General features: G+C 40.8%; 1 protein-coding gene across 8 annotated transcripts in view; it reads left to right on the top strand.

The window, feature by feature from the left end:
• Window positions 1-24,880, top strand: part of APC (APC regulator of WNT signaling pathway) — a 189,218-nt gene that overhangs the window by 156,875 nt on the left and 7,463 nt on the right. For all 8 annotated transcript variants that reach the window (XM_073344697.1, XM_073344696.1, XM_073344701.1 and 5 more), the window contains 6 exons: window positions 1,594-1,972; window positions 3,208-3,303; window positions 6,092-6,231; window positions 15,145-15,222; window positions 19,185-19,301; window positions 23,574-23,788. In XM_073344697.1, coding sequence (XP_073200798.1) covers window positions 1,594-1,972; window positions 3,208-3,303; window positions 6,092-6,231; window positions 15,145-15,222; window positions 19,185-19,301; window positions 23,574-23,788 — 1,025 coding nt within the window. The remainder of the gene's footprint in view (window positions 1-1,593; window positions 1,973-3,207; window positions 3,304-6,091; window positions 6,232-15,144; window positions 15,223-19,184; window positions 19,302-23,573; window positions 23,789-24,880) is intronic.

Genomic DNA, 24,880 nt, shown 5'->3' on the forward strand with positions numbered 1-24,880 from the left:
AAACTATTATGAACCAGATCATCTGGGAGAGAGAATTTAATCAGAAAAATGTGAATGATAATTGGGACTCATTTAAGAACACCTTACTAGATGCCCCAAAAACCACAATTGAAGAAGAAGGCTGTGCTGGTTTGAAAACCAACCTGGTTTAGAGGGGAAGTGAAAGCAGCTGTAAACAAAAAAAACCATTTTAATTATATAACAAATAGAAGAAAGGGGAAGTTGACAGCAATGAATATAAATAAGAAGTTAGGAACTATAGAAAATTGATAAGTGAAGCCAAGGAACACAAGGAGAAATCTATGGCCAGCAGAGTTAAAGATGCTAAGAAGGAGTTTTTTAAATGTATTAGGAATACAAAGAATCCTGACAATGATATCAGTCCATTACTAGATGGAAATGGTAGAATTATCAATAATAATGCAGAAAAGGCAGAAGTGTTCAATAAATATTTCTGTTCTATATTTAGGGAAGAAACAGTTGATGTAGTCTCTCCATATTATGATTATTACACTCTTTCCATTCCACTAGTATCTCTGGATGTTGATAAACAGAAACTACTAAAGTTAGATATTTTTAAATCAGCAGGTTCAGATAACTTGAATCTAAGAGTTGAAAAGAGTTGGCTGGGGAGCTCACTGGACAATTAATGTTGATTTTTCAGTAAGTCTTGACACGTTGGGGAAGGTCCAGAAAACTGGGAAAAAAGCTAACGTTTGTGTTAATTTTTAAAAAGGGTAAATGGGACAACCTCAGTAATTATAGACCTATCAGCCTGAGATTGATCCTGTTTAAGTTAATGGAGCAGCTGATATGGGAGTCACTTAATAACATGGAGCAGTGGCTGCTGAGCTGTCCCAGGGGCCACCTGAGCAGCTGGCCCCGGGGTCAGCCACACTGGCACCTGCAGAAGTCACAAAGGTTGCGGAAAGTCACAGAATCTGTGACAGACACAGAGCCCTATGCATCACTGACCATTTTTAAATCAAGATGAGATATTTTTCCAAAAGATCTGTCCTAGGAGTTATTTTGAGGAAGTTCTATGGTCTGTGCTGTACAGGTCAGACTAGGTGATCATAGTGGGCTCTTCTGGCCTTGGAAACTATGGCTCTATAAGCATATTTAACTTTCACTCTAGCAAATTATTTGTCATTGGAGAGCAGCCTTTAAATGAAAGTATTATTCATGTAGATAAATTTCTCTTCGAAAGAAAAAGAATTCATAGTAGACATATCCTGGCTTGTTCAGGCTAAAACATTATTGGGTAGCACATTTTCATTAATATGCTATTGTTTTAATCCTATAGTACAATGAAAATCCAGAACTGTTCATTAGAGGACTAGATGAACAAAAATATAGATCCCATTTCATTCACATTACTATCGAGTGGATTCATTATATGTTATTCATGTTATAAACACCAAAGAACCAGTAATAATTATGCAATTATTTTTTTAAATGATACTGATTGTTGCACAATTGGGGGGGGGAGATTTTTCCCTTGCTTTTATATATCATCCATCACTTCATTTCAATTTGATGTATCTTTTTTTAGAAAATGTAACCGTATTTTTAAAATCATTTGGCCTACAGGTGGAAATGGTGTATTCTTTGTTGTCAATGCTTGGTACTCATGATAAGGATGACATGTCACGAACTTTGCTAGCTATGTCTAGCTCCCAAGACAGCTGCATAGCCATGCGTCAGTCTGGATGTCTTCCTCTCCTCATCCAGCTTTTACATGGCAACGATAAAGACTCTGTGTTATTAGGAAACTCTCGGGGCAGTAAGGAGGCCCGTGCCAGAGCCAGTGCAGCGCTGCATAACATCATTCACTCACAGCCTGATGATAAGCGAGGCAGGCGGGAAATCCGTGTACTCCATCTTTTGGAACAGATCCGAGCTTACTGTGAAACATGTTGGGAATGGCAGGAGGTACATGAACAAGGCATGGACCAAGACAAAAATCCAAGTATGTCTGTCATAATGCTTTAAAAATGGCTAACAATATATTATACAAAAACTTTAAAACCGTAAATTTCATTTTAAGCTGAATTTTTGGTATGGTAGAAATATACGTGAATTAAGGATCTTTTTTCGTATGAAATTTTTTAAAACAAAAGTCAAAGTAATATCTGAAAACCGAATGTCTCATGTGTAATACGTACTGTCTGTAAATGCTCTGTGGAAGACTGACCTTTAAATCCTAGACTTTGCATCTCATAAAACGTATAATCCTGGTAATTTTTTTTGTGTACGCTATACAAATTTGTATTCATGCTCACTGCTATTTTGTCTTTCTTTAATGTATGTTATGAACACTGTGGTACACAAAAGTCTGTTGTTTTTTTCAACCTACCTTTTTCTCATCCTGTCTTGATTGGGTAGTTGTTGGGGAGGTTAAGGTAGGCACAAAAAGAGGAATCTTGTTCCAATCAATTCAGTATAATCCAAACAACTATTAAAAATCCAATTTGATATTTGTTTGATGTTTCTGACATACAATCACAGCCTCTTCAATGTAAAATAAAGTTTTTTCAGATCGGTTTGAAAATTTATGTAACTCTTTAACTTCCCTAATTGCATTTCTGATTTGGGGGAAAATTACAAAAACAGGCCCTGATCCTCTAATATGTTCTATATTGGTGGTTCTTCATGCCCACAGAGAGTACCACTGAAATCAGTGGGATTGGCATGGGTGCAGGATGCAATCTGATCTAACTACAGGGATCATCCTGCAGAATCAGAGCCCATGATGACATCCTAACACAATCTGTGGCCTAGACAAAATCTGGTACAAAAATGTTGAGAACTACAAATGCTTCCTAGTGTGAGATAATGCTGATTACCCTTCAGAAGGAAGGAAGGAACAAGACAATTTTATTTTTGATATTGCATTATTAAACACAACCAGAAAACCTAACCTATCCCACTCTCTACACTCCAAAGCCATTATCAAGATAATTAGGAAATTAAATTAATCAGCATTAAAATTTGTCTCTTGTACGTCTGAGAGTATGGAAATGGTTTTTGTTAGAATGCTCAGTGACTTTTGTCTTCTCTTGCATTTTCTCAGAGATCCAGATCCTGAAAAAGTGATCTAAATATTTACCTTAAACTTTGAATCTCTTGGTAAGGCTTATTATTTTGACAATGCCCTTGTAAAAGATCAAGTCAGTATTAATTGTTGCCTTTTTTGGGGGACAGGGCCAGCTCCAGTTGAACATCAGATCTGTCCTGCAGTGTGTGTTCTGATGAAACTTTCATTTGATGAAGAACACAGGCACGCGATGAATGAGCTTGGTAAGATGAAATATTTTTCTCTATACAGCTATTGAGAAGTTTGATAGAAGTTTTAACTTTCCTTTGTTGTACACTTAATAGAAATCCAGTAGGTTTCTCTGTCACCAGTTCAGATCCGATCAGTCATTGCTCAATACTTCTGCAAATCTGGCCCCTGATGCCTTAATTTTAGGCACCCAGAAAATGAGTACAGTTAGTGCTCACCTTTACAAATTTGATTTCAATGACTTACCCAGCATAACATGGGAACTCTGTGACTGAGGCAGGGATAGAATTCAGTTTTCCAGGGTGGCATTCAACTGCTTTAACCATGAGACCATCTTTTCTCTTCCTGCAGTCCTCTGCCTCATTCACTATTCACCTTCCAGCTTCTGCAACACATGAGGCAAGGCCCTGCAGGTAATAGCCTCCTTCACTAGACAACCCTGATTCATTTCTAGAGCATGGTTCATCTTGTGCACAGAATGAGCCAGGGATCCAGTGGGAAAATGGTTGTAAAGATCATATGATAATACACGTGAACAAGGGGGCTGAATTAGGGTTGCAGAAGTTAGGAATTCTGGCATTTGCTGACTTTCGAATGCTTGACTTTGCAAGTTTAACATTCTTTTAATGTCGTTTTATGTGTAATTTCCTACATTTAAAAAAAAAACTTATTGAAACAAGAAGACCCATCATATTGAACATATTGACACCCACTCCCCCACCCCCAATTGATCACCAGCAGGACTGGAACCTCTAGATCCACAGCACAGACCTCTGCCACTTGAACTGAAGGAGTAACTGGTAACAGTAGTACACTATTATCCTCTCTGTGAACTAGCCACTAGAGGGGGATTAGATGCACACTTTTCTAATGAGTTTTGCAGCTGTTTTGCTGACAGCAGAGGAATGGTAAATCCTGGGTGTAATTTCTTGGTTTTGGAGGAGAGTGTTCTCAAATGGTAATAGAGCTTTTTGCACCACCACCACCACCCCATGCTCCTTTCCACCTCACTGGCTCCTGTCTCTGTCCCACTCTGCTCCTCTTCCTCCTCTTCTCATTTGTTCTTACCCTTGCCCCTAACTGTGTAAAACTTCAGAGCCGATAAGTCCACTCAGTCCTACTTCTTGTTCAGCCAATTACTACAGCAAATAAGTTTGTTTACTTTTACGGGAGCTAATGCTGCCCTCTTCTTATTTACGTCACCAGAAAGTGAGAACAGGCATTTGTATGGCACTTCTGTAGCGGCACTTCTGTACGTGCCAGATATACTAAACATTTGTATGTCCCCTCATGCTTCGGCCACTATTCCAGAGGACATGCTCTCATGCTGATGACACTCGTTAAAACATAATGCGCTAATTAAATTTGTGACTGAACTCCTTGAGGGAGAATTGTATGTCCCCTACTCTGTTTTACCCACATTCTGCCATATATTTCATGTTATAGTAGTCTCAGATGATGACTCAGCACATGTTGTTCATTTTAAGAACGCTTTCACTACAGATTTGGCAAAACACAAAGAAGGTACCAATGTGAGATCTCTAAAGATAGCAACAGGATTTGACCCAAGGTTTAAGAATATGAAGTGCCTTCCAAAATCTGAGAGGGAGGAGGTGTGGAGAATGCTTTCAGAAGCCTTTCAGAAATCTTAAAAGAGCAACACTCCGATGCGGAAACTACAGGACCCGAACCACCAAAAAAGAAAATCAACCTTCTGTTGGTGGCATCTGACTCCAATAATGAAAATGAACATGCGTTGGTCCATGCTGCTTTGGATTGTTATTGAGCAGAACCTGGCACCAGCATGGACGCCTGTTTCCTGGAATGGTGGTTGAAGCATCAAGGGACATATGAATCTTCAGCTTATCTGGCACGTAAATATCTTGTGATGCTGGCTACAACAGTGCCATGGGAATGCCTGTTCTCACTTTCAGGTGACATTGTAAACAAGAAGCAGGCAGCATTATCTCCTGCAAATGTAAACAAACTTGTTTGTCTGAGCAATTGGCTGAACAAGAAGTAGGACTGAGTGGACTTGCAGGTCCTAAAATTTTACATTGTTTTATTTTTGAATGCTGGTTGGTTTTTTGTTTGTTTTTTTACATAATTCTACATTTGTAAGTTCAACTTTCATGAAAAGGAGATTGCACTACAGTATTTGTATTAGGTGAATTGAAAAATACTATTTTGGTTTTTTTACAGTGCAAATACTTGTAATCAAAGATAAATATAAAGTGAGCACTTTACATTTTGTATTCTGTGTTGTAATTGAAATCAATATATTTGAAAATGTAGAAAACATCCAGAAATATTTAAATAACTGGTATGGTATTATTAACAGTGTGATTAATTGCGCAATTAATTGCTATTAATTTTTTTATAGCTTGACAGCCCTAATTGTACAAAATTTTAATATAGGCAAAATGGTATATTTTCCCCTATCCTCCTTCTCAGAAATGGCTGAACCATTTGATATGAAACTTTCTAAAAAAATTTAATCTGAGGCCGACACTTGGTTTGGTAAATTTCAGCCTGAATGGTTAACCATTTAGTAAAGTTATGATAAACTGAAAACAGTGTCTTGTAATGGAAAGTGTTTTGCAACCTCAGCAGTAGGTGAGACCTCCAGCGCTGCCTAAAATATGTTCTTAATCGAGACCGTGTCTCAGAAATTGACATTAGTGTGCATGTGGTGGTATTGTTTTTTAATTATCCTGCTGCTGCTATTGTCTCTCCATTTTGGAGAAGGAAAACTAAAATACTGTACTCCTAACATTGGCTTCAATTATATCATTTATGTAGGGGGGTTGCAGGCTATTGCAGAACTGTTGCAAGTGGATTGTGAAATGTATGGGCTTACAAATGACCACTACAGTGTTACATTAAGACGGTATGCTGGAATGGCTCTAACAAATTTGACTTTTGGAGATGTGGCAAACAAGGTAGGTTTTTAAATTAATTTGCATCTAATTTTAATTTTATAATAGTTTTATTAGAGAGTTGAGTTTAAATTTTAGTTCTTAGAAGAGTGAGAGGGAGAATCTCTCGGGGTAGCATACTGAAGCTGGGCAGAGAGCAGAATTTTCCAAACAACTCTGCCATTGTACTTTACTTCTAACATACAACAAGGACTATAAATTACATTATAAGCATAATAGCTCCTCTCTTATTAAATCAGGTTAAGTTCAGTTTGTCACTCAAGCAGAGATTAATCCTCTTTGTTTTATTTTTGTATGAAGAACACAGTTTATCTTCCCCAAGTTTACAACACATAATCTACTGAGAGAGACTGAATTTTCTGTGGATTTTTTATTAAAGCTGTAACTGTTTGAGTTAAAATTAAGAAATGGTAACTTTATAAAATTTTCAGTCTGATCACTTTTTGCAACCCTTTTGCTAACAAATGGCTGATTTCTTATACTTCACACTTTTCATATAGTAAAAATGCATTGTAACTATTTTTTGGGATACATTTAGGAAATTAGGCTGTAATTAAGCAAAGTTATTAGCAAGTATTTTCTGTTTCCCAGTATATTCATAATTTCCCCTTACTCAAAATATCCACCATTTTGTCTAATTTGCAATGGGATAGAGGCAGCTGAATCTGGTTGAAGCTACACAACTGTGATACTTCAAGGAGTGCCCAGGACTGTGAGTTGCCTTACTAGCCCTGTCTCCAGTGAGAGAGAGACTTGGTGGTGCTTAACTGGGAATCAGTTCCCTGACACCTCCAGTCTGTTAGCAACCCAAACAATCTCCTCTGTGCAATGCTAGCCCTTACTTTGCTTTGTAGGTTAACAATAGGTGCATCCCAGCCCCTTTTGAAGTGTTCCCCTGTGACATCCAGCCCTTGTAACTGACTACTCACAGAAATACCAGGTTTTCTATTCCCAAGGGGATAGTGTACACACCAACCTGTATCATTCAAGTGAGGATCAGCGTCTATATAACATCACAGCATTGAGATATATTTATAGTGAAACAATCACAAATTTCAGGGGGTAGCCGTGTTAGTTTGTATCCATACAAACAGCAAGGCGTTCGGTGGCATCTTAAAGACTAATGGATTTATTTGGGCATAAGCTTTCATGGGTAAAAAACCACTTCTTCAGATGCATGGAGTGAAAATTACAGATGCAGGCATTATATAATGATACATGAAGAGAAGGGACTTACCTCACAAGTTGAGAACCAGTGTTGACAGGGCCAATTTGGTCAGGGTGGATGTAGTCCACTCCCAATAATAGATGAGGTGTCAATTCCAGGAGAGGCAAAGCTGCTTTTGTAATGAGCCAGCCACTCCCAGTCCCTATTCAAGCATAGCTACTTTTAAATCTGTTATAGAATGTCCAGGAAAGATTGAAGTGTTAAATCACAAATTTGTTATCAAGGGTTAAGATTTAAGAGATAGTGGGTAAGGATAATGGAAACAGAAAGGTTTCATATAAAAACAAAATCAGTACATGCTTTCTAGAGACTAGACTTAACTTTAACAGACTAACTGTCTAAAAGCAGTTTATTCTCCCCTAAATGTCCTTGACAGTACTCCTAACTGGGGCAGTTTCGGATCCCATTTTCATGAATGTAATCACACTGCCCTATTACTTTCAGATACAGAATAAAGAGATGTCCTTTTACCTTCTCCTTGTATCCCCCCAAATCTATTTTTGGTCCCCGGAGACAGGATGACCCCTCAAGGTTTTTCCCTGGTGTGCTGACTTCTTGTTGACTTCACATCCTCATGTTGACTTCCCTATGCCCTGGTCTACACTAGGACTTTAGGTCGAATTTAGCAGCATTAAATCGATGTAAACCTGCACCCGTCCACACGATGAAGCCCTTTATTTCGACTTAAAGGGCTCTTAAAATCGATTTCCTTACTCCACCCCAACAAGTGGATTAGCGCTTAAATCGGCCTTGCCGGCTCAAATTTGGGCTACTGTGGACACAATTTGATGGTATTGGCCTCCGGGAGCTATCCCAGAGTGTTCCATTGTGACCGCTCTGGACAGCACTCTCAACTCAGATGCACTGGCCAGGTAGACAGGAAAAGAACCGCGAACTTTTGAATCTCATTTCCTGTTTGGCCAGCGTGGCAAGCTGCAGGTGACCATGCAGAGCTCATCAGCAGAGGTGACCATGATGGAGTCCCAGAATTGCAAAAGAGCTCCAGCATGGACCGAACGGGAGGTACGGGATCTGATCGCTGTTTGGGGAGAGGAATCCGTGCTATCAGAACTCCGTTCCAGTTTTTGAAATGCCAAAACCTTTGTCAAAATCTCCCAGGGCATGAAGGACAGAGGCCATAACAGGGACCCGAAGCAGTGCCGTGTGAAACTGAAGGAGCTGAGGCAAGCCTACCAGAAAACCAGAGAGGCGAACGGCCGCTCCGGGTCAGAGCCCCAAACATGCCGCTTCTATGATGAGCTGCATGCCATTTTAGGGGGTTCAGCCACCACTACCCCAGCCGTGTTGTTTGACTCCTTCAATGGAGATGGAGGCAATACGGAAGCAGGTTTTGGGAATGAAGATGATGATGATGAGATTGTAGATAGCTCACAGCAAGCAAGCGGAGAAACCGGTTTTCCCGACAGCCAGGAACTGTTTCTCACCCTGGACCTGGAGCCAGTACCCCCCGAACCCACCCAAGGCTGCCTCTGGGACCCAGCAGGCGGAGAAGGGACCTCTGGTGAGTGTACCTTTTAAAATACTATACATGGTTTAAAAGCAAGCACGTGAAAGGATTACTTGCCCTGACATTCACGGCTCTCCTGGATGTACTCCCAAAGCCTTTGCAAAAGGTTTCTGGGGAGGGCAGCCTTATTGCATCCTTCATGGTAGGACACTTTACCACTCCAGGCCAGTAACACGTACTCGGGAATCATTGTAGAACAAAGCATTGCAGTGTATGTTTGCTGGCATTCAAACAACATCCGTTTTTTATCTCTCTGTGTTATCCTCAGGAGAGTGAGATATAATTCATGGTCACCTGGTTGAAATAGAGTGCTTTTCTTCAGGGGTCACTCAGAGGAGCCCATTCCTGCTGGGCTGTTTGCCTGTGGCTAAACAGAAATGTTCCCCGCTGTTAGCCACGGGGAGGGGGTAGCCACGCAGTGGGGGGAGGCAAAATGCGACCTTGTAATGAAAGCACATGTGCTATGTATGTAATGTTAACAGCAAGGTTTACCCTGAAAGAGTGTAGCCACTGTTTTATAAAATGTCTTTTTAAATACCGCTGTCCCTTTTTTTTCTCCACCAGCTGCATGTGTTTCAATGATCACAGGATCATTCTCCTTCCCAGAGGCTAGTGAAGCTTAGAAAGAAAAAAAAAACGCACTCGCAATGAAATGTTCTCCGACCTCATGCTGTCCTCCCACACTGACAGAGCACAGACGAATGCGTGGAGGCAAATAATGTCAGAGTGCAGGAAAGCACAAAATGACCGGGAAGAGAGGTGGCAGGCGGAAGAGAGTAAGTGGCGGGCTGAAGAGAGTAAGTGGCGGGCTGAAGAAAGGGCTGAAGCTCAAATGTGGCAGCAGCGTGATGAGAGGAGGTAGGATTCAATGCTGAGGCTGCTGGAGGACCAAACCAGTGTATGGTTGAGCTGCAGCAAAGGCAGCTGGAGCACAGCCTGCCACTGCAGCCCCTCTGTAACCAACCGCCCTCCTCCCCAAGTTCCATAGCCTCCACACCCAGACGCCCAAGAACGCGGTGGGGGGGCCTCCGGCCAACCAGCCACTCCACCACAGAGGATTGCCCAAAAAAAAGAAGGCTGTCATTCAATAAATTTTAAAGTTGTAAACTTTTAAAGTGCTGTGCTTAAAGTGCTGTGTGGCATTTTCCTTCCCTCTTCCACCACCCCTCCTGGGCTACCTTGGTAGTCATCCCCCTATTTGTGTGATGAATGAATAAAGAATGCATGAATGTGAAGCAACAATGACTTTATTGCCTCTGCAAGCGGTGATTGAAGGGAGGAGGGGCGGGTGGTTAGCTTACAGAGAAGTAGAGTGAACCAAGGGGCAGGGGGTTTCATCAAGGAGAAACAAACAGAACTTTCACACCGTAGCCTGGCCAGTCATGAAACTGGTTTTCAAAGCTTCTCTGATGCGTACCGCGCCCTCCTGTGCTCTTCTAACCGCCCTGGTGTCTGGCTGCACGTAACCAGCAGCCAGGCGATTTGCCTCAACCTCCCACCCCACCATAAACGTCTCCCCCTTACTCTCACAGATATTGTGGAGCACACCTCAAGCAGTAATAACAGTGGGAATATTGGTTTCGCTGAGGTCTAAGCGAGTCAGTAAACTGCGCCAGCGCGCCTTTAAACATCCAAATGCACATTCTACCACCATTCTGCACTTGCTCAGCCTGTAGTTGAACAGCTCCTGACTACTGTCCAGGCTGCCTGTGTACGGCTTCATGAGCCATGGCACTAAGGGGTAGGCTGGGTCCCCAAGGATACATAGAGGCATTTCAACATCCCCAACAGTTATTTTCTGGTCTGGGAATAAAGTCCCTTCCTGCAGCTTTTGAAACAGACCAGACTTCCTGAAGATGCGAGCGTCATGCACCTTTCCCAGCCATCCCACGTTGATGTTGGTGAAACGTCCCTGGTGATCCACCAGAGCTTGCAGCACTATCGAAAAGTACCCCTTGCAGTTTATGTACTCGGCGGCTTGGTGCTCCGGTGCCAAGATAGGGATATGGGTTCCGTCTGTGGCCCCACCACAGTTAGGGAATCCCATTGCAGCAAAACCATCCACTATGACCTGCACATTTCCCAGGGTCACTACCCTTGATATCAGCAGATCTTTGATTGCGTGGGCTACTTGCATCACAGCAGCCCCAACAGTAGATTTGCCCACTCCAAATTGATTCCCAACTGACCGGTAGCTGTCTGGTGTTGCAAGCTTCCACAGGGCTATCGCCACTCGCTTCTCAACTGTGAGGGCTGCTCTCATCTTGGTATTCATGTGCCTCAGGGCAGGGGAAAGCAAGTCACAAAGTTCCATGAAAGTGCCCTTACGCATGCGAAAGTTTCGCAGCCACTGGGAATCGTCCCAGACCTGCAACACTATGCGGTCCCACCAGTCTGTGCTTGTTTCCCGAGCCCAGAATCGGCGTTCCACAGCATGAACCTGCCCCATTAGCACCATGATGCATGCATTGGCAGGGCCCATGCTTTCAGAGAAATCTGTGTCCATGTCCTGATCACTCACGTGACCGCGCTGACGTCGCCTCCTTGCCCGGTATCGCTTTGCCCGGTTCTGGTGCTGCATATACTGCTGGATAATGCGTGTGGTGTTTAATGTGCTCCTAATTGCCAAAGTGAGCTGAGCAGCCTCCATGCTTGCCTTGGTATGGCGTCCGCACAGAAAAAAGGCGCAGAACGATTGTCTGCCGTTGCTCTGATGGAGGGAGGGGCGACTAACGACACGGCTTACAGGGTTGGCTTCAGGGAGCTAAAATCAACAAAGGGGGTGTCTTTACATCAAGGAGTATTTCAGGCAGGACTTCACAGAGGGTTCCAGTAAGAAATGGGCACCTAAGTTATTGTTCTTATTGGAACGAGGAGGTTAGCCTAGCCTCTGATTGATACATGGCTAGATTTACCTCACTGCACCTTCTCTGTGAGTGACTGCAGTGTGACCCAGAGGAATGAGTCCCCTAGACAGGGGAGGAGGCAAATGAGTACAAAACAAATCTGGTCTATTTCTTGTTTTGATCCACTCCATCGATCTTTTACATCTTTGGCTGGCAGCAGACAGTGCAGAAGGACTGCATGCCATCCACATCTCATGGCTGCTCGGCAGAAGATGGTACAGTACGACTGCTAGCCATCCTCATCTCTTGCCTGCCCGGCAGAAGATGGTACAGTACGACTGCTAGCAATCCGTATCGCCTGCCTGCTCGGCAGAAGATGGTTCAATAGGACTGACTGCCCGACTAAAGAGAATGACCTGGTCAAGTCACTCCAAATTTAGTCCCTGCGCCCATGTCTGTCCAGGCGCTCCCAGCCGATGTGGCCAGGAGCACCTCGGACATGACGATGACGGCTACCAGTCGTACTGTACTGTCTGCTGCCACAAGGCAAGGGGTTGCTGCTACTGTGTAGCAGTGCCGTACCACGTCTGCCAGCACCCAGGAGACATAGGGTGACGGTTACCTGAGCGGGCTCCATGCTTGCCGTGGTATGGCGTCTGCACAGGTAACTCAGGAAAAAAGGCGCAAAACGATTGTCTGCCCTTGCTTTCACGGAGGGAGGGAGGGAATGGGGGCCTGACGATATGTACCCAGAACCACCCGCGACAATGTTTTAGCCCCATCAGGCATTGGGATCTCAACCCAGAATTCCAATGGGCAGCGGAGACTGCGGGAACTGTGGGATAGCTACCACAGTGCAATGCTCCGGAAGTCGACTCTAGCCTCGGTACTGTGGAAGCACTCCACCGAGTTAATGCACATAATGCACTTAGAGCATTTTCTGTGGGGACACACTCACTCGAATATATAAAACCGATTTCTAAAAAACCGACTTCTATAAATTCGACCTTATTCCATAGTGTAGACATACCCTATGTGAACAGGGCTTCCCTTGCATTGGCTTACAATGCTTAATTTACATGTGAACCGAAGCAGACAAGTGAATATACATCCTTTGTGTGGAAGAAACCTGTTTGTCAATCCTGCCTTGATTCAGAGTTTAGGAACGTATTTTCATTATGCATATATAACTTTTTACATAGTATCTGTACATACATTTAATTGCAATATTCATGATCAGTATGATCCTGGCTTCCATTTAACTCGTACATGACATCATTTGTGGGTAAATACCATTAAAGCAGTATGCTGAGTTTGTCAGGCCTGGTAGGAGTTACTGTTACAGAACACATGCATCTGACGAAGTGGGTATTCACCCACGAAAGCTTATGCTCCAATATGTCTGTTAGCCTATACGGTGCCACAGGACTCTTTGCCACTGTTACAGAACAGCCTTGGCCCTGAGGGGTTCTTAGGGTTACAACATGCCCTCAGTAAAGAGGGCAACTACTTTACTAGTGGGCATGTGTATTTGCTTCTGATAAAGCCTCAGGACAAATGGGTCCCTTTTTATTAAAGGCTTTGCTATCCTACCTGTCAAATTTAAAATCTGTCTGTCTTACTGAAATGTGTAAAACAAACAAACAAAAACAAAACTAAACCGTGAAAATGTGCCTTGCTGTGTTAAGCCAGATTGTGTTTTAATTATAACAGCTTTTATATTACCTATAATATTTTTAAGAATATTTTTCATTATGTGAATTAAATAAACCATTAAACAAAAAGAAAAATAATTGGAAAATCTCCTTAGATTGTGAGCTTCTTGAAGGATGGAAAATCATTCTTAAGTGTTTGAAAAGTATGTAGAACGTAGGGAGTGCTAATTCAAAGAAAAAATGGAAATCTATCATGTGACTCACTTTCAAGTGATACAAACCCTTATTAATTTCTAGCCTCAGAATTTTGCAAGATATTATATTGGACTTTAAAATAACTTCATTTTGGTTTTCCTCTTGCTTCATATTCGACATGGTTGCTAGTGGGACCTATTTCAAGAAGAGATAGAACTATACACAAATGCTTTATATAATCTGAAAACTTTCAATCCCAGTTTTCAAATAGAATAATGTATTAATCCCTAACACAAGTGAAGTGGTTTATGAAATGTTCGCTATTAAAATCATTTGAACAGTAAATGCAGTAATTTCAGTGTTACTGATCTTACAGCATAGACCCAGATGCTGAGTGTTGTAATGCAAGAGTTATCCAGCCAAGGAATAGTGAAGTTCTGAACTGAATTATATTTTTGTTTGTGGAAATGAAGATTATTTTATTTATTAATATTTGAGTCATTTATAAAACGACATTACATTGTCTTGGCACGTGTAGATATGTATCTTATTACAAAATTATATTGTACATAAACCATATACTGTATTGTTATAAATCATTACCTTTTCCCATAGGGATGGGGGGAGGGCACTAAGTGTTTTCCAGGGGAAAGACTCTCAGGAGGATAGGAAGAAAAGGAAAGCTGGAGGTGGGATGTAATTCAATTATTAATCCCTGTGTATATCATTCTTGACTATCCTGTAAGTATAGGATTTCCATGTTTATATGAAAACATCTAAATTATTACAGTATTGAGATTGTATTGTTTTCCTGTGCAAGGTATATTATTATTTTTATTCTTGTTTCTGTTTTAAGAAATGTATATTGTTCTCCTGCTTCTTGGCATATTAGATTAATTTCTGATGCAAGTTGCATAATTTTTAGTTACTAGTTTTAAAAAGACATTTCTTCCCCTCAGACAGGTCAAGATGATCTGCTTCAAAATATTATTTGCTGCAGGAGATGGGGGAGGGAGGAAGTATAATCAGGAGAAAACATACCTATAGGTAGAATTTAAATAGACAATGGGTAATGATACATTGCCAGATCGAGGCAGTAAATAAAATATCCAGTATTTTTTGGGAACACTCTGTGAATGCCTTCAGGACTAGTAAACTCTTCCAGGTCTCATCTGAGACCTGTTATCAGGGAGGGAGAACTTGGATCCCTGATTAGGATAGCTCTGCCATTTGCAGATCTCCCCAGAATAGAAGCTGACAGTATAGTGCTTTACAAAACTTTTTAGTGGTTTATGATGTGGATCAAATGTCTACTGCTGGAACACTGAGATAATTAAGCTGTTTTGGAACCCAGATCGACACAGGTGAATAGTTTAATATATTAAGCCTCTGCACCATCAAGTTGCCTAATCTTTCTTTTAATAGACTCTCTTTTTCTTTTTTCTTTCTTTTTTTTGGTAACAGGCTACATTGTGTTCTATGAAGGGCTGCATGAGAGCGCTTGTTGCCCAATTAAAATCTGAAAGTGAAGACTTGCAGCAGGTAATTTTTCATTGAGAAGAAGAAGTTGCCCCACCTTTGATCCTTTCATTGTGACCTGCTATATCTTCCATCATATTATATTGAACTCTTCATCCCTGCTCTGATTTCCGTCTTACATTTCCTCCCAATCCTCCTCAATGGTCTCTACATTTCCTCCTTTCATGCTTTATTTCATTAAGAAAAGGAGGACTTGTGGCACCTTAGAGACTAACCAATTTATTAGAGCATAAGCTTTCGTGAGCTACAGCTCACTTCTTCAGATGCATATCGTGGAAACTGCAGCAGGCTTTATATATACACAGAGAATATGAAACAATACCTATTCCCACCCCACTGTCCTGCTGGTAATAGCTTATCTAAAGTGATTTCCAGCACAAATCCAGGTTTTCTCACCCTGCACCCCCCCACACAAATTCACTCTCCTGCTGGTGATAGCCCATCCAAAGTGATCACTTTGGATGGGCTATCACCAGCAGGAGAGTGAATTTGTGTGGGGGGGTGGAGGGTGAGAAAACCTGGATTTGTGCTGGAAATCACTTTAGATAAGCTATTACCAGCAGGACAGTGGGGTGGGAATAGGTATTGTTTCATATTCTCTGTGTATATATAAAGCCTGCTGCAGTTTCCACGATATGCATCTGAAGAAGTGAGCTGTAGCTCACGAAAGCTTATGCTCTAATAAATTGGTTAGTCTCTAAGGTGCCACAAGTCCTCCTTTTCTTTTTGCGAATACAGACTAACACGGCTGTTACTCTGAAACCTGTTATTTCATTAAGGTTTCTCATGCCCTGTTCACCAAGAGCCCTCTCTCTTTCCCTTCAAAAACACTTTTCTTTCTATCCTCAGTTGTTGTTCTGTGTTTTGTTTAGTTGTCTTGTCTGTGTTAAATTAGATGCTTTTTGGTTCAGGGATGTGTGTCTGTCTTCTATAAAGTGCTATGTACATCTTTGTTACAATATAAAAGCCTCATAATCATGGACTAAATTCTGGTTTCTGGCAAAACTGCATGCAGTACAAGTGATATAAAGGTCACCTTTATGCTTCTGATCTTGGGGCCATTGAATAGAAGTCTGATTTCCTGGGATAAGTTAGAGCTGCCTAAGTGCTTGTTTAGCTGGCTGCTAAGGAACTGAAATTGCAGCTGGGGATCAGTGCAATATAGGGGACAGCATGGTCAGGTCTCCTGTCCTCTTAGACTTCCCCTATGCCAACAGCAAGTGAATGGTGGTATAGAGGCCTCCACTGCAAAGAATAAATCCCCCTTGCACTGGACTGGGTGATTCTCCGAGCATCAGATATGCAGGCTCTGTGGCCAGAACCAGCTACCAATTTGTTACGAAGTCGCCATGCTGCACCAAAGTATCTAGCCTAATGTTTTTTACCAGATAAAGAAACAAATTTAGTTAATACAAGTTTTTTAAATAACTCTTTTAAAGCAAGTGGTACAAGTGATCCTGGGCATTAGACCAGTAAGCCTTATTTCGGTACCATGAAAACTGTTGGATAATTAAAAATAGAATTATAAACCACCTAGATGAAATATGATAGGAACAAATGAGCATGACCTTTAGAAGGGAAAATTCTATTTATCTGCTGTTTTGTTGATACACTTGAAGAATTATAAGGAGAAAGAAGTTCTGGTAGATAGAATTAATTTAGACTGTTAAGAAACCTTTGACAAAGTTCCTTACAAGCTATTACTATTAAAGAAACTAAGTAATTGTAGATGAGAAAGTGGCTGAGACAATAAAGGGTAACAATAAGATGTCCCCTGATTTTATTTTAAGACAGGGGATCAGATGCCAATGTCTGCAGATAACACAGAAATATTTAGGTTAGTCAAGACTAGAGCAGACTGTGAGGATATTCAGAAGTAGCTAACAAAAGTAAGAATGGGCAGCATGATGAAATTCTGTATTGACAAATGCATTGGAAGAAATATTTTAAAATCTTCATACACTTTTAGGTTTTTAATTAACTGAAGCCATTCAGGGCAGAGGGAAAGTGCTGGTCACACTGTGGGGACTTCTCAGTACACAGCAATGGTTAAAAGACCAAACAAAATTTTAGAAGATAGAAAATAATATTGAAACTATTAAAATGCCCTCACCTAATATACTAAATTTATCTTTGGTCAGCCTATGGGAGAGGATAAAATTGCAGAAATATAAGGTGACCAGAGATGGGTGAGGAAAATCCTTAGAGGTCTAGAAAGACTTCAGTAGAAAGAGAAACTGAAAAGACAGGGACTATTCAGTTTAGAAAGGAGACTGGTGAGAGGACATGAGAGAGGTATAATAAAATAATGAATGGTATAAAGAAGATAAATTAGGCACTCCTATTTACCCTAATAGAAGAACAAGAGAACAGTCAATGAAACTGAAAAATAACAAATTAAAAACTGCACATAATTACCTCTAGGATTTGTTGTCATAAAATATCACTGAGGCCAAGAACTTTGCAAGACTCAAAAATGGATTACACACACATGGATAAAAAGAACATCCTTGTGCTTCCTCCTTTTCCTTCTTACTACCTGGGCACAAGTAGGGAGGCACTGAGAACACAAGAGAGGCAGCCTCTGGCAACTGGATGGAGCAGTTACATCACAAATCCTGCTTAGCTCTTGCATTTGTGGGAAGGAGCATGCTCAGTTGCTTTGTGGGGATGGTGCATGTACAATTTAGTCACACAGGAGTTGTGAGGGGATGGAGCATACTCTGCGAGAATGGTGCATGCGCAGCCTGGTCAGCACTAGGAGCTGTGAAAGGTTCAAGCATGCTCAAAGAGGATGGAATCTTCAGAGATTTTAGCTGATACTCAGTAGAGACTCATTCGAGTTTATGTGTGAACTGTGATTTTTCAAAGGTTTATAACTTGGCCACAGTCAAATGAATTTTCACATGGACAGCAAAAAGGCACATCTCTGTCACATAGGCCATCCCTAGCCAAATTTCAGGTCCCCTGCACTAAAGCATGGGGACTTTTTCCCCCGAAGAATAGTTCACCAGAATTTTTTTTAACATGGAAAAACGTTATTTTCCCTACTCTTATTCTCAATAATAGCTGTACCATTTTGGCTGAACCCACCCCAAGAATTTCAACCTGAGGCAGACACCCATCATGGAAAATTTGAGACCAAACAGTGTTTTGAAAGTTAAAAGTAACTGAAAATAGGGTCTTAAACTGGGAAATGTTGGGCAACCATAATAGGCAGTGCTACTAGCCCTGCTTACAATAAGGGATATAAATTATCATGCTTCAGGGCATAACTATGTATTAATTGATAGGGTTAGTTTGTTCCATAATTGTCCACTATGGGGTGGTTTTGGGGTTTTTTTGGCATGTTTCTCTGAAGCATCTGGTACAAGCTGGTCTCAGAGATAGGATGCTGAACTAGATGGATTGTTGGTCTAATATTGTATGCCCATTCGTAGTTTGGGGATATTATATTAAAATGTAGTATTTTTCACTTCTAGAACTTTGCATCAGAAGACCTCAAAGAGCTGTATAAACATTAATAAATTTAGCTACACTACAGCTATATGAGGTAGAGAAATATTATCCTGTTTTTACAAATGGAGAAACTGAAGAAAAGGGAATTTAAGCATATCAGTGAGGTTACACAAGAAGGCTATAAAGAGGCAAGAATAGAACTAAGGTCTTGAGTCCCAGTCTAATTTCTCAACCGCTAGACTATCCTTCCCCACAAAATACACACACACACACACACACACACACACACACAGATATCACACACACAGATATCAAGCTTGGTATTTGCATGTGAGCCTAAGACAGACATCAAAACAAAAGCAAACCTAAGGTACAGCCTTGGAGAAAGTGCAATTATTAATGGAATACATACTTGTTCTTGGCATCCAGAGGTTATTAATGGAGTGATGATAATCTAGTAAAGAATTAAATATATCGATACATTATTTTCCTTTTACATTTTGCAGGTTATTGCAAGTGTTTTGAGGAATTTGTCCTGGCGAGCAGATGTAAACAGTAAAAAGACTTTGCGTGAAGTTGGAAGTGTGAAAGCATTGATGGAATGTGCTTTGGAAGTTAAAAAGGTAAAGGTTTTAAAGGACTATTGTGTGATATATTTTCAAGAAACTGTATGAATGTTTCCTATTCTTTTGTAAGCAACAGAAAAAGTATTGCTACTCTTTTTGACCAAAGTGGATATCCAATATTTGGAGTATTGCGGGTTGTTTCCATTAGGAGGAAGAATTGATGATAGAGTGAGTTACTACTTTGGTGCAATCCTGATTATTTACAAAAAATGTACACAAATTTCTGTTTCCCTAAACACAGTTAGAATCAAACTGGAAGCAGTTTGTTTGCTCATGTTTCTAAGTCTCTCTCAAGCAAGCACCATTGCCCAAAAAGCTCCCTCTCTTCACTTTCTCTCAGGACCATGTTTTCAGTTCTTCTCTTGCTGTCTACTTGGAGTATTTGGCTGCTTCTCTCTGCCTGCTCTCTGGATGCTTTTGGGGACTTCTGATCACAGGCACACGCACCTCCATCAAATGATACTCAGCAAAACCCCTCCAACTGCATAGCTCAGTTTTCAACCAGCTTTGCTTGTAGTTTGTGTTTTTGGTGACGATCGTTTCAGCTATATTATTCCAAAAAGGAGCTTAGCTGTTTCCTACATTTATCCTGAATGAAGGGTGACTGTCGTGCCTGCTGGCTTCAACAAAGTTTCAGCCAGCCTCCATCAAAATAGTATGATATTTCTTTCTTCTCAGTTAAGCAAGACAAGCTAAAATAAACATTTGCTATTCCCTTAAAATTACTACCCTGTGTGCTTTACCACTACTACTAAAATATGGCATGAATACTGTATATTTATAAGTTATTTGTAATTTAGACTTTAAATCACTAGAAGGAGATATTGTCGTGTTAAAAACATCACTGGTCAGATACAAATAATTGTTAATTTTCTGTCAGGACTACCATTACTATTTAAAAGATAGAGGGAAGGCTAGTTTGTTGAATTTTAGATTACTTATGCTGAATTACAAATTCATCTCTGTATACTTTAGAGTAAGGATGTAAGGAGCAAATGCTGTCTAAAATAGTCTCATCCAGTGGTTCTCTGCCTTTTCCATTCCAGGACCTTGTCAAGACCCCCTCCCATTTTACAATGTGGGAAGGGCAGGGTGGTTGCGACCCCTGACATCTGTTCAGAACCATGCTGGGAGTTTTGACCCCTGGGGTTGAGAATCCATGCATATCTTGCCCTTGAAGAGAAAATCATTCAGAGCAAGCTGATGCTGATCAGAGGCTTATTTGTTAAGGGAAATCTTTGTCTTCTCTGAGATCAAACAAGTGATCCAAAACTTTGCTACCATGAAAGCCGTATTGGGGAAGAGGAACTGCTGATCTTGAGTGCTCATTTCCTCACATAAAATAGTGAAATGTGTGCATTGTTGGGCTTACCTTTAATTAAGTTCACAGCTTTTACAGCCTCATAAAGTACAATTTTCATTTCTTCTGGCAATCTTCTGTGCCTTCAAAGCTTCATGATTATTTACATAGTGTCCAAATGGCTTGTGGTGGAATAGATAGGATTTTAATCATTAGTCTATGCATGTGTTTTCCTGTCATATCTCAGAAACCTTCAGTGCAAATAACAAAAAAGCAAAGCCAATTCAACCCAGTTGTGAGAACTAACTGTAGGAAGGCTTCAAACACTTTTCTTCCCATATCTCGTGTACTGAGTTGGACAGAAAAACAGGAAGTACTCATGTAGGAATCCTTTCTACTCATGCTGGACAAATATTAAAAATTGGGCAGAAGAAGATACATTGGTAGTTTCTTCTAGTTGTATTAAGTACAGGGTCTCCTAAATTTTCAGAATGGCGATTCCCAAATATTTGCAGCCATGTCATGAATAGACAATAGCTGACTAGATCATTGGAGAAGGGAGTTGCTTTGACTAACTGGCAGCAACTGATCCCACAAACACAAAGTACAGTCACTGCTTCCCTACTTGCGAGGCTTGGCAGCTTTCACTATTTAGTGATTCCAAGTAAGATGACCAGCAGACTTTTTTTAGTGGTGTTGCTGTTTAATAAGTCTTCTGATTTCTCTGAAGAATTCAATGGATGTAAAGATAGTAGGGCTGTCAAGCAATTAAAAAAGTTAATTGCGATTAATGGCACTGTTGAACAATAATAGAATACCATTTATTTAAATATTTTGGACGCTTGCTACATTTTCAAATATATTGATTTCAAGTACAACACAGAATATAAAGTGTACACTGTTCACTTTATATTTATTTTTGATTACAAGTATTCACTGTAAAAAAACAAAAGAAATAGTATTTTTCAATTCACGTAATACAAATACTGTAATGCAGTCTCTTTATCATGAAAGTTGAACTTACAAATGTAGAATTATGTGCAAAAAAACTGCATTCAAAAATAAAACAAGGTAAAATTTTAGAACCTGCAAATCTACTCAGTCCTACTTCTTGTTCAGCCAATTGCTCAGACAGATAAGTTTGTTTACATTTGCAGGAGATAATGCTGCCTGCTTCTTGTTTACAATGTCACCTGAAAGTGAGAACAGGCATTCCCATGGCACTGTTGTAGCCAGCATCACAAGATATTTACGTGCCAGATAAGGTAAAGATTCATATGTCCCTTCGTGCTTCAACCACCATTCCAGTGGACATGCGTCCATGCTGATGACGGGTTCTGCTCGAGAACAATCTAAAACAGTGAAGACCAACACATATTCATTTTCATCCTCTGAGTCAGATGTCACCAGCAGAAGGTTGATTTTCTTTTTTGGTGGTTTGAGTCCTGTAGTTTCCGCATCGGAGTGTTGCTCTTTTAAGACTTCTGAAAGCATGCTCCACACCTCCTCCCTCTCAGATTTTGGAAGACACTTCAGATCCTTAAACCATGAGTTGAGTGCCGTAGCTATCTTTAGAAATCTCACATTGGTAGTTTCTTTGCGTTTTGTCAAATCTGCAGTGAAAGTGTTCTTAAAATGAACAACATGTGCTGGGTCATCATCCGAGACTGCTACAACATGAAATATATGGCAGAATGCAGGTAAAACAGAGCAGGAGAGATACAATTCTCCCCCAAGGAGTTCAGTCACTAATTTAATTAACACATTATTTTTTTAATGAGCGTCATCAGCATGGAAGCACTTCCAGTGGCCGAAGCATGAAGAGGCATATGAATCTTTAGCACATCTGGCACGTAAATACCTTGTGCCATGTGAACGCTTGTTCTCATTTTCAGGTGACATTGTGATAAAGAAGTGGGCAGCATTATCTCCTATATATGTAAATAAACTTGTTTCTCTTAATGATTGGCTGAACAAGCAATAGGACTGAGTGGAGTTGTAGGCTCTAAAGTTTTACATTGTTTTCTTTTGAGTGCAGTTATGTAACAAAAAAGCCTACATTTGTAAGTTGTGCTTTCATGATTAAGAGATTGCACTACAGTACTTACATGAGGTGAATTGAAAAATACTATTTCTTTTGTTTCATTTTTACAGTGTAAATATTTGTAATAAAAAAATAAATATAAAGTGAGCCCTGTACACTTTGTATTCTGTGTTGTAATTGAAATCGATATATTTGAAAATAGAAAAACATCCTAAGATATTTAATAAATTTCAATTGGTATTCTATTGTTTAACAGTTAATTGTGATTGAGAGCCCTACCAGAATCCTTTGCCAGCTACTTCAACAACTCTTTTGAAGAACTGTGGTAGAGGACCAACATTCTGGTGCATATTTTGGTCTGAATCTGTTTGACAAAAAAGTTAGATTGCTAGCAGCGGACCAACAGAAGAAGGTGAAAAAGAGAAGGTAGTTGCAACTTCTCAGCTCCCTGGCTCCATGTAACAGTGCAGGCAGTATGCACTGTAATCAAATTAATTCCCTTTTTTAGTGAAAAGCTGGAGACATAGAGGTAGCTTCAGGAAGACAGAAAGCAAAACATTGGGTGCACCTGAATGTAGCTAAAGGATGAATTCCATGACAAAAATTCCAAATTTTGTAGCAAATTGGAAAAATGCCAGATTCCATAGCTACTGAATTACATAATTCACGGGCCTTAATTGAGATCAGTGAGGCAGTTCACACCTCTTAGAGCTGTTGTTTCAGGCTATCTGCAGATTCAGGCAGGCATCACTGAATCGGTTTATGTTTTGTTCACATTTTCAAGGTTATCTTTGCAACCATTAGAGTTAGAAAATGGGAGAAAGATGGCGACCTCCCTGAAACCTGTTTGTGAATCTCCCAGAGGCTCATGGCCAACATATTGAAAACCCCTGGTCTAATTGTGTCATTTTCACTCTTGTCATAGGAATCCACCCTTAAAAGTGTATTGAGTGCCTTATGGAATTTGTCAGCTCATTGCACTGAGAATAAAGCTGATATATGTTCTGTGGATGGTGCTCTGGCCTTTTTAGTTGGCACATTGACTTACCGAAGCCAAACAAATACTTTAGCCATCATTGAAAGTGGAGGAGGAATACTACGGAATGTTTCTAGCTTGATTGCTACAAATGAGGATCACAGGTAAATGCACCATCTGATTTTACAAGAAACAAGCATCATGTTTTTCTGAAAATCTGAAATCTGTAGCAGAAATTTATTTACAAGAGAATTCACAAAGAAGTGTTCTCACGTGACTATATATACCAAATAAGTATCGTAATCAAGGTTGATTTTATTTTTAAAGGCTTTGGTGAGGAAAACCATCCATTTAGATAGTAATAGTCTATGAAAAGGTAAATGCAGTATCCAGAGGTGAAAGTAAGCCGCTCCAGTCCGGTATGGTATACCAATAAGAAAGTGGCCGCTGGTACACAGCTTACCGTACCGGCAGGGCTGCTGATGCAAGGGCGTGGGTGGCAAAAAGGGGCAGCTGCCCCGGGGCCCGGCAATTTAAAGGGCTTGGGGCTCTGGCCGCTGCCGGGAGCCCCGAGCCTTTTAAATCATTGGGCCCTGGGGCAGCTGCCCCTTTTGCCTCCCCTGCCCCACTAGCATCAGCGGCCCTGCCAGTATGGTCGGCTGTGTACCAGTGGCCACTTTCTTATTGGTACACCATACCATGCCAGCAGCTAAAGCCCCGGGCCCTGTAAATCACCGCCAGAGCCCCAGGCGGCGTAGGCCGCACAGCACTGAAGGGCTGGCTGGAGGAGTCTGGCCCCGGCCTTTCTGCTCGAGGCTCTTGCCCCTTCCAGGGGCCCAGAGCCGCCACCCCCACACACCTTGCCCAGGACCCCTGCCACCCTGCATACTGGTAAGTCCTTTAAGTTACTTTCATCCCTGGCAGTATCAGTTTTGCTTGTTAAATGCTGAATAGTAACATTAGTGTCTCCTGCAAAGATAGGTTTTCATCCATCTGGTCAGTCAGAGGAAACGACTGGGAAAAGACTGACATAGAAGAAGGTGGTAGGGGAGGGGGAAAAAAACCAATGAAGTGATAACTGCTTTAAGAAATTGCTTGATAATCAGACTGTAATTTAGGAAAAGTAACACACTTTTGTGCTGCAGAAATCATATTAATTATCTTGATTAAGGACAAAATTTGGCTACAGCCTTGATAGGTTTTTGTTTGTCTTGTTGAAATGCTACTTATTGATTTTTTTTCTTTTTTCTTTTTTT

Source organism: Lepidochelys kempii, chromosome 5, assembly GCF_965140265.1.
Source record: "Lepidochelys kempii isolate rLepKem1 chromosome 5, rLepKem1.hap2, whole genome shotgun sequence".
Classification (NCBI taxonomy): domain Eukaryota; kingdom Metazoa; phylum Chordata; order Testudines; family Cheloniidae; genus Lepidochelys; species Lepidochelys kempii.